This window comes from Oxyura jamaicensis, chromosome 24, assembly GCF_011077185.1.
Source record: "Oxyura jamaicensis isolate SHBP4307 breed ruddy duck chromosome 24, BPBGC_Ojam_1.0, whole genome shotgun sequence".
Lineage (NCBI taxonomy): Eukaryota > Metazoa > Chordata > Aves > Anseriformes > Anatidae > Oxyura > Oxyura jamaicensis.
This window is the reverse complement of record NC_048916.1, coordinates 1,281,873-1,291,772: the sequence shown is the minus strand read 5'-3', so window position 1 is coordinate 1,291,772 and position 9,900 is coordinate 1,281,873. Positions and strand designations below refer to the sequence as shown.

Here is a 9,900-nt window from a genome sequence, read left to right as displayed (position 1 = left end):
TACTGAAGCAACGTGCTACTCAGTGCAGGAAATCCGAAAGTTGCTTTGTAATAACATAACATTCTACAGCATGAAAAAAAACAGTATCGGTACTAAAATAGCTTTGCAGTTGCATATAAAGTAGTGGAATTACTGTTATTTCCTTTGCAGACAAGGAAAATGAGTTAGAAAGCAATGGAAACAGTCTGAGACCACACATTCAGGACTACAGATTAAAACCTGCCTATTTCCAGACCAATGAATCCAACTTTCTTCTCTTCACATCCTTAACCATTTAGGTGGAACTGCAGGCTACTGCTGCAGAATGCAGCTACCACCTATTGCATCATCTGGTACATCTCCAATTCCTTTTTTTCCCTTCACAATCTTGCTATCTGAGAAATGCCCAAGGCTGAGGCTCCCAATGGCAACCTTGCAAAGCAGGGATTTGGATTTGGTTTATCACGATCACGGTTCCAGCTATTCTGCTGTGGTTGGCTTGATGTTTTAGCAAGGTTAAAGTCACCTTACTAGCCACAAAAGATTGGGACACTAAATTTACAGCCTAGCTCAGGTAAGGACTGCAGTAGTACAGCATTCTTAAAGCTACATGAAACTATTCCCAGCTGCTGACCGGGACAGCCACCGACGGCACTGTTTACCCTGTTTCTATAAGCAGCTGAAAGACTGCAGCAGAGCAATAACACTGCAGCATGCAGTTCATACCATGAGCTGCAAACATTTGGTTGAAGCACCGCTAAGCTGCGTGCAGTCTTTGTCATCAAAACACAGTGGCAGAATCCATCTCTTCCTACTGCAGTAATATCCAGGTTAGGCGCTCATTTGCCTTTCTCTTATCTTCCTCAGGTTCACACAGAAGGAGCGTTACAGGTCTGGCAAACAGTAAATCCAATCCTGTCTCTAAGGCGGACTGAGCATGCCGTGTGTGACCACACAGCAGGGCACACAAGGCTGTTGCAGTCTGTTCTGAGTATTCCCTTACTGCAGCTCTACTCAAATTACCCTGTGATGTGGTAACAATGCCAGATATTTTCTGTTGGTTCTAGGTCCTTCTGTCATTATTTTCTGTCATACCCATTGCCAGGTCTTTTTTGGGGTGGTACAGAGCCACTATCAATTTAAACTCACCAACATGTTGGACAGAAAGAGCGTACATGAACAGAAGCTCTGGAATGACAGGGTAATGCCAAGATACCTTGAGATTAGATGCCAAATCGGGGTCAGAACTGTCACGGTGTTCAAAGGTGGTCTTGTCTTGGGTAGGGGCTGTCTTCTAGCTGTGTGACCGATGCCTGAGTCAGCTGCCTCTCAGCCTTCAAGGCATTTGCGGAAAGCCCGTTCAGTGCACCGAGCTGATGACTGAGACTTGACATTGCCAATCTGCAGAAACAAATTGTAAGTTAATGATTCAACCCCTTTAATAATTCAGCAAAGAATAACAAAATGAGAGTGCGCGCAGAATTGGCTCACATGACTGTGTCCATTTTCCCCGTGACTTTTATAGGTGGTGTTTATGCTGTACAGCCTTCCCAGCACACACAGTACTGCAATAAGCTCTGTGGTTACAGATTGCTTCTGCTCAGTCACACAGGTGAGATTATTACAGCCTCCATCCCCACACCTTTGGAGTGTAATGCTTTTTTCTGGCAACAAAAAATAAAAGTGACTGGACAAAACTTGCCTTTCTTCTTTGAAAAATTTAACAGAAAGCAAAATACTTTATTTTCAAGATTTCTCAGTAAATCAGTAAGCAGAATATTCAACTAGCATAACACTTTGGGTGTGTTAAAGCCCCATTTTTTTCTTTTGCAACCGCAATGACACATCACACATAAAAACACTGCAAGGAGAATCTTTTTCTTTTGACCAAAGAGAAATCCCAGAAGATATAATTTGCTTGAGAAATAATTTCTCCCAGAGAGCTACTGAAAAATTAATGTTTTCAGTGAAAACAATTGTCTGAAAATAGAAATAGTTCTGTTGGGAAATCCTGCTACTTGGTAAAGACAGCTCAGCTCCCAGTTCTCTCTTGTTCAGAGGCAAGATACCCAGCATGAGTGCATATCTCACGACATATCCTGAGGGCGAAGGGGATCATCTGCAACTTGGGAATTCTCTGTCATTGTAGAAGGTGCTATGGGAGATGCAGTCTAGCTGAGAAATTAGTCTGGCACTGCAAAAATATATAATCAAATAATGCAGTTTCCTTTAGTCCCTATGAAGTGATCATTGCTAGAGAGCGCTGGCAAATGTTTTTGTCTAGAGTGCTGTTTTACAAGTGCCATGTTTCCAGTAAGTGGCAGAAAGGGAGTATTTGTGGGCCAGGGCTGGCCTCTTGCCTCCATGGCTCCTAAGGCAGGAAGAAATGCTGCTTTTGTATGTTTACCAAAGCCTCGATGGTGTTTGCGTGTGAGACATGCTCTCCACACAGCCGAACTCTTCAGGCTCTCTCCCTCAGTAAATGCAGCCATGGATTAACTTTGTGTGCAGCACTAACCACCAGACATTAATTGCTAGCAATGACAGTACTGGCCTTACTGCCATAAACCTTTTATTTGTACACCTGAAGTGTGTTAACCTTTGAGGACCCCAAACAGTCCCAGCCTCCAAGAAAATATGATTTCTCAAGTGCCCGTTGTTAAGGTGCACGTCTTTTCATTTACTCATTTGCCTGTGTTCTCATCTATGGATTATTCTTTCAAGTCAGCTTTGTGAGGGGAAACTGCAGCCTATCTTCTCAAGCAATGCGCAGCAGGCATAGCGTGAGCAACATTTCTGGATGCAAGCAGCTACTGTGCGTTATCACTGACACCTCAGTGAAAGGTACAGCTCCAAGGCACGCTCGAGTGAATGGCACTAGGCGTGCTCAGCAGAACAAAGCAGAGAGCAAACTCCATAAAGCATGCACAAAGCACAAGGAGAAGGAAGATCCAATTAAGGTAGTGGGTTAGAAACCCCTACTGTAACTGGCTGACAAGGCATTACAGCCGTCTTCCTGGGGTCTCTTAGTCCCTTATGTAATGATGGCTCCTGGAGAGTCCATACAACCCATACTTCAGTCCATACAGGTTTCCTTCCCTTAAAAACCAGGACATAGGGAAAGTAAGGCAGGAGGCAGCACATGTACTTGTGTTATCACTGCCAGGGGTGGCTGGAACACTCCCGATTCACCCAGTTTGAACGGCAGAAGGATGAACCCTTCTGCTCCTCTGACTACAGAGGATAAGTTGGGCATTTAAGTGGACTCACATAAAGCTGGATAGATCATACCTATGTGCTTACAGTAATCTGAGACAAAAGGTACCTGTTTTAAAGATATTTCATATTCACAGTAATTACAGAAAATGCACAGCCCACACGTAGGTAGGTATGACCTTGCCTCTCTTGCTTAAAAACAGCCACCACTGGAATGGGAAAGGGCAGCTCTAACATGTTGTAATAATTCTGCTTGGCAGGAGAGGGGACAAGGCAGTGGATAAAATCCTTTGGTGTACCCACTAGAAATTCCAGTTGGACTTTAGGTTAGCAAAACATAGTCACTTGGAGTGGGGCTGTGCCAAGACTCCCAGTTAGCATGCTACACCAGGCTGAAGGATCACGCCTCCCAGGTGTAACTGGAATTTCAGTCAGTGCTTTGGAAGTACAGCCACGGTGTTCAGTGCTCAGATCTGATATCAGGAATAAATACCTAACAATGACATTGCCAAGTCCAAGAAGAAAGCTTTCCTATGTCATTTTGACAGTACCAACATCTCTGGTCCCTTTGTTAACATGTCTGTCATAGATCAAGTGGGCATAGGGGATGGTGTAAATCAGATTCTTTTTAGAAAAATCCCTAGGGCTAACTGTAACTAGCTGCTGTAGGCAAGGTTACATTCTTGTTATACTTACAATTGATTCAATTCAAGTCCTGCTCTCTTTGGCAGTCCTTGATTCTGATATAATTTTGATAGAAGCAGCGAGACGGGGAGTTTGGATACTGCTACTGCCCTCCCATCCCAGCAGGCAAATTCCTGCTCTAGCCAGGGCATCTACTGAGAAGCAAATGAGCTGTACTCTCTAAAATTCTCAGTAGTAAAGCAGCCAGCAGAAAATACACAATGAGACTAAGTGTTGTAGTTGGCTTTTCTAGTAAAAAAAAGGGGTTTTATAATGTATTAGGAATTTCATATTTCACATACTTTGTTCAGAGAAAGTTCGACATAAAGAAACTATGGAAAGGACTGAAAGAAGACCTGATTTTTGAAAAGACCAAAATGGGACTGAAAAAACAACGCTTTAACTCTGTATCCTCCTTTCTTCTGCCGAAGCTCAATAGAACTTCATCTGAATCCCTAATAAAAATGTATTTCTGTCAAAAGTTGCAAGTTCAGTGGGCTGCTTTTCATTTATGCTGTCTCCCCCTAATGATTAGCCTCTGTCAACTTTGTTCACACATCCATTGCTGAGGGAAGAAATATATTTGAAGCTATGGGTATCAAAACTTCAGTGAATTAATAGGTGACAAAACATTGTTCTTGTCCGACCTCCATAAAGCCTCAAACACCTTCCCTTTCCTTCATTCACTGACCTCCACCAGTGCTGCACGTGACTGAGATTAAAGCCATTTCCCCGGATTTCCAGCATTGCACTCAGGACTTACCCAAAGATCAGTTAAAGCTCCTGGTCATTATCCCCTACATTAAAATTTTTCAAAACAAAACAAATGAAAACAAGTAGGAGTGAAGAGGACCACTCAGTTACATTTCTGGGTGAGCGGAGGAACTCCGGCCGGTATGTAGCTATCAGGAACTCTATGGCTCTTGTTACCCACTTGCAGGAATATAAAGGGAGGAAAAGCAGAAATGCGTCTCTAAAGAACTAACTTTCTTAGCATTTATAAATTATTCTGGGTAGAGAATAGGTTAATTAGGAAAGACCAGGAATTTGACAATGGAAATCTAAAAGTTTATGCTTGTGCTGGTGATCGCTGTGAAATAGGAGACTGGAACAGCAAAGCGGAGACTCCTTGTGTTGTAGCTAACCTTGAGCAGACATCTGTAGTCAGAGTGGTGCTATTGGTAAATGTCCGATCACTTAATACAAGCGGTGCAGTGCACCTTCTATAAACGTATTATGCCGGGGGACAGCAGCAACGTTGCTGACTCCTGCAGCAAGACATTTCACATGCAGACAGACTGCAACACTACGTTTATTTGGGCCCAACAGGAAACATACTCTGGTAAATATTAGCCAAGACATAGCTGGGTTACCTTAGCTGATTTTAACTGAAAGGACCAAGTGCTGTGTTATATAACTTGCTTTATATAATCTCCTCTAGACAGTCTCCGATACCCTTGCAGCATGCTTTTATACAGGAGGGAATTTTTGTCTTGCTGAAGCGAATCAACACACTTCAGTTGTGTGGGGGAGCAAGAAAGATTTGAAGAAGGGACAGTTCCTTTGTCATCCTGCCTGATGAAGGGTGTAATTGTTCAGACTTTGATCTACTTGGGGATAGCTAAAACAGGGCTTGTAAAACAGTCTGAGGACAGCATGTAAGATTTAAAGAGGCAGGGAAAGAATGGTAGAGTTGGGGATCTATTTTCAAGGTTGCAGTCTGGACCATGCTTGCTATCATCATCTGTTCTGTGATTATTATCTGTTGATTTGTATGTCCAGATCCTTGTCAAATTTTGAAAGATTTCTAGTGAGGGCTGAATCAGACCTACCAGAATTGTGGTAACGATTTGCCACAACACTACATGGAAAGATGGCTAGATTAGAAACCCATTTTCCCCTCAGATTTCTCTCCTCCACGCTTGTTCAGTAGGATTAGGAGCTGACCTATGACAAAAGCATGCACAGGCAGCATAAGATGCACAGCATCTGGGCACCTCACACTGCCTCTGTTCAGATATGGAGGGTCAGTGTCCACACTGCTGCCAAGAAGGACGAAATGAATAGAAATGACAGCTGAAGCTGCACATTTCCACACACAGGGGAGTTAAACACCGGTACATTTCTGGGAATGGTGTGTTGCACATTAATGTTTTTTCTTTTGCTCAAACTATGCATTAACATGAACACATTAATAGTGCGTCAAGAAAATAAAACTTGAGGATTGTTTAGGAAGTGACCTCATTCTCCCCCTTCCTTGGGTACCTGCTTAAAGTTTAACCTTTTTCAGCTACATTCACAACCAATAAATTAGCAGCAAAAGTTTTAAACAGTGAAAAGCTACGTTACAAGTGACCTTCATTTTTGTCATCCTAAATTTAATAATCATAGAAAGGTGGTTTTACTGTAAGTGCAGAAAAGGGCAGCTATATAGGACAGAAGCAAATTCATTCTCCAGGCTGTTGATACAAGCAAGGACATCAAATCACAGAATTTACTTCTGGGTTTACAAAATGTAATTATTTTTTACTTACTAGTAATATTTTCCCTTTGCTACTGATTACTATATCAAAAGGTAATCTGCGGTCCCCATAACCATGACGTCTAATGCAAAGACTTGTTTTAGCCAGCTAAAACATTAGGCAGCTTCTCCAAGCCAATCTAGATGCCTCCAGAGTAAATGAAAGAAAGATTTTCCAAAGAGCAGCTCGTTACTTCATAAGCATGGAGACAAGACAAGTGGCTCCTCATAGGGTCCATATTCTTCCTTTACTGGCAATTAGGAGTCAGCTGTACAACTGGCATAGGCAATTACCTCGCATTTAAATGGCTGAATCCAAATAAGTCTAATTTCACAGTAAACAACTCATGTCAATACATGTAATCCACCACATATTCCTACAGACTGCTCCCATTCTGGATAGAGGATATCAAGGCTTGAGGCAGCTTAACAGCTCTTCCCGCAGTATTTAAGCACATAATTCCCCCTGAAATCAAGTGAAAATTGGGCAGTCGGTTTTCCCATGGTTTGAGCCCAAGTGTTTTGCACCTAGCCAAGATGGAAGCCAGGGTGGGACAGTGATATGCCACAGGCTTTGGGGTTAGTAATGTGGCATCTTTAGCTTGCATCTCAAAAGGTATGTGTAAGCGTTCAGTGCCACCTTTTATTGGGAAGGGTAAAATGGCAGCAAAAAACAACAACAAAAACAGTAGCAAACAATTACAAAGTCCCCAGCACCACCTTATCTGAGGTGCACTACTAAGTGCCACCTCTTTCTAAAGCAAGCATCAGCCACAGTAGCTGCAGGTCCCTGAAACGTTGGAGTCTCTGCATGGCTGGGGACTTTATGCCCTTACAGATGCCGTAAACTCAGAACATCCTTTGTGTGAGTCACCAGGGAGAATAGTTTCCCCTCAAGTTTTTAATTTGAGTTTTTTTCTGAGCTGAAGCATTTTGCCCCCAAGAAATGTGATTACAGTACATAGTGAAATTCAGCTACACAAGAAGAATTTTGTTTAACAAAAGGCTAATTAAATAGGCATACAGGGTACATTTCCAGGGTGGCTTAGCTAATCTAACACATCTTCTCTGGCAAGGGAACACATTTTATGCTTGAAGGGTGATCAGCTCTGAAATGAATTATTTCTTCTAAGAACATTCCTAAGTTGTGGGTCAAAATCTGACCCTAAACCAGTGTGTGAACACAATGATTGCTAACTCTACAGTGGATCAACCTCACCCCACGCCTGCATGTCTGAATAACTCCAAATCTGGGAACATTCCAAATACAGGCTGATCCAAATTCCAGTCTGAACACATCTGTATTATTTTCCCCATTGATGACTCATATTGCCTGGGTCTCTTGTTAACATGGCCAGTCAAAGGACAAAATTAACAGGGACACAGAGCTACATTTTCCTTTAAGGGTGGATTTCAGAATCTGACCCTTTTAGTCTTAGCATTACCTTTGTGGTGAGGAAACATCCAACACTCCTGTTGCTGGAATATAATTATTTACTTTATTCTGACCTAACAGTCCCAGCTTTTGTGTTCCCAGAATTTGAAATTCACACCCTCAAACCCAATCTATAACTATGCTAAAAATAACTGCATCTGCCTGTCTTGATTAGACCTTGTGCACCCTCTATTATTTCTCCTGGAATTCACTGCCTGTGTCACATTCAGGGTCTCCTAATGCCGATGTATGTACACACATGTACTTCTTAGGCCCCACTTCATCTTCTAGAAGGCAGAAAAACCTCAAAACACGGCCACTTCCTACCTGCTCTCCCAGTGCATGTCCACAATGAAGTCAGCTGCTTCTCTATGCCTCTGCTTATTCAGCTGAGCAGGGGACAATGTTAACAGTTGACCGATTCAAAGTTTTGCAAGTTTACTGAGCAAGCCAAAATGATTATTTTTTTTTCCTGGAATGCTCCTTAGGCAAGAATCTGTTAGTTTCCTCATATACTTACTGGAACTTTTCCCTAGTAGCAAAGGGAAAATATGCAAATGATGTAACTTTTTCCTAAACAAGCGTCTTGAGACTTCGGCAGGCTTTACTTCTTGCCCGCAGGTAAATGAGACCTGCACTACCCATAATGTTTATTACTTCTTATTCTCCAGAGCACTATCAGCAGAGGGAATGTTCAACTACCTCCGGAAACGCTTTGCCAGCCACATCACAGAGCGAAGCCGGCGAAGAGCAAGGCTTGTTTCTAAAGATGGAAGGTGCAACATAGAGTTTGGCAATGTAGAGCAGTCAAGGTTTGTCTTTTTGGTTGATATATGGACAACTATCCTGGATCTGAGGTGGAGATACAAAATGACTATCTTCATTTCAGCATTCTTAGGCAGCTGGTTTCTTTTTGGTCTCCTCTGGTATGTTGTGGCCTACATACACAAAGATCTTCCAGAATTCAACCCTTCCATAAATCACACCCCCTGTGTTGAGAATATCAATGGTCTGACTTCAGCTTTCCTGTTTTCCTTGGAGACCCAGGTAACCATTGGCTATGGCTTCAGATGTGTCACAGAACAATGTGTCACTGCCATTTTCCTGCTCATCTTCCAGTCTATCTTGGGGGTAATCATCAATTCCTTTATGTGTGGTGCCATCTTGGCCAAGATATCACGGTCCAAAAACCGGGCTAAGACCATCACCTTCAGTAAGAATGCTGTCATCAGCAAACGTGGTGGGAAGCTCTGCCTCCTAATACGGGTAGCAAACCTCAGGAAGAGTCTGCTAATTGGTAGCCACATCTATGGAAAACTCCTGAAGACCACCATCACCCCAGAAGGAGAGACAATCATTTTGGACCAGGTCAACATAGAATTTATAGTTGATGCTGGCAATGAGAATCTCTTCTTCATTTCCCCATTAACTATTTATCATATCATAGACAAGAACAGTCCATTCTTCCACACAGCAGCAGAAACCATTCTGCAGCAAGATTTTGAATTGGTGGTGTTTTTAGATGGCACTGTGGAAGCCACCAGCGCTACCTGTCAAGTGAGGACATCTTACATCCCAGAAGAGGTGCTCTGGGGTTATCGCTTTGCTCCGATCGTGTCCAAGACCAAAGAAGGGAAATACAGAGTAGACTTCCAGAACTTCAGCAAGACAGTGGCTGTGGAGACTCCACACTGTGCCTTCTGTCTCTACAATGAGAAAGAAGCTAAAGCCAAAGAGAAGAAAGGTTATGACAATCCTGGTTTTGTCTTTTCAGAAACCAGCGAAACCAGTGACACAAAAATGTAGCTCCAAATATTTACCAGACTGCACCTTTTTCATAATGCATTCGATCTTGAGAAGATTAATAACTTAGTAAAACAAAAAAGAAACACAGATTTGTTTTAACTCTAAGACAGCATTTATCTTCTCATAAGCCTCAAATCAAAGAGGACCATCATACCAGTGATCTCCAGAACACTATTTAACTACGCTATATATTTCATAGTATTTTTATTTTTATACCTATGGGACATTTTATGAAGCTGCTAAGTTGGAGTGTCCAACT

At 42.4% G+C, this 9,900-nt stretch overlaps 1 protein-coding gene across 1 annotated transcript; it reads left to right on the top strand.

The window, feature by feature from the left end:
• The first annotated feature begins 8,156 nt into the window (after positions 1–8,156).
• KCNJ1 (potassium inwardly rectifying channel subfamily J member 1) lies at positions 8,157–9,641 on the top strand. The gene has a single exon (XM_035346118.1). The coding sequence runs from the start codon at positions 8,526–8,528 to the stop codon at positions 9,639–9,641; it is 1,116 nt and encodes a 371-aa protein (XP_035202009.1). The 5' UTR covers positions 8,157–8,525.
• The last annotated feature ends 259 nt before the right edge of the window (positions 9,642–9,900 follow it).

Excerpts from the sequence above, each read along its gene's own strand:
- KCNJ1 (XM_035346118.1), top strand. The coding sequence starts at position 8,526 with ATGTTCAACTACCTCCGGAAACGCTTTGCCAGCCACATCACAGAGCGA.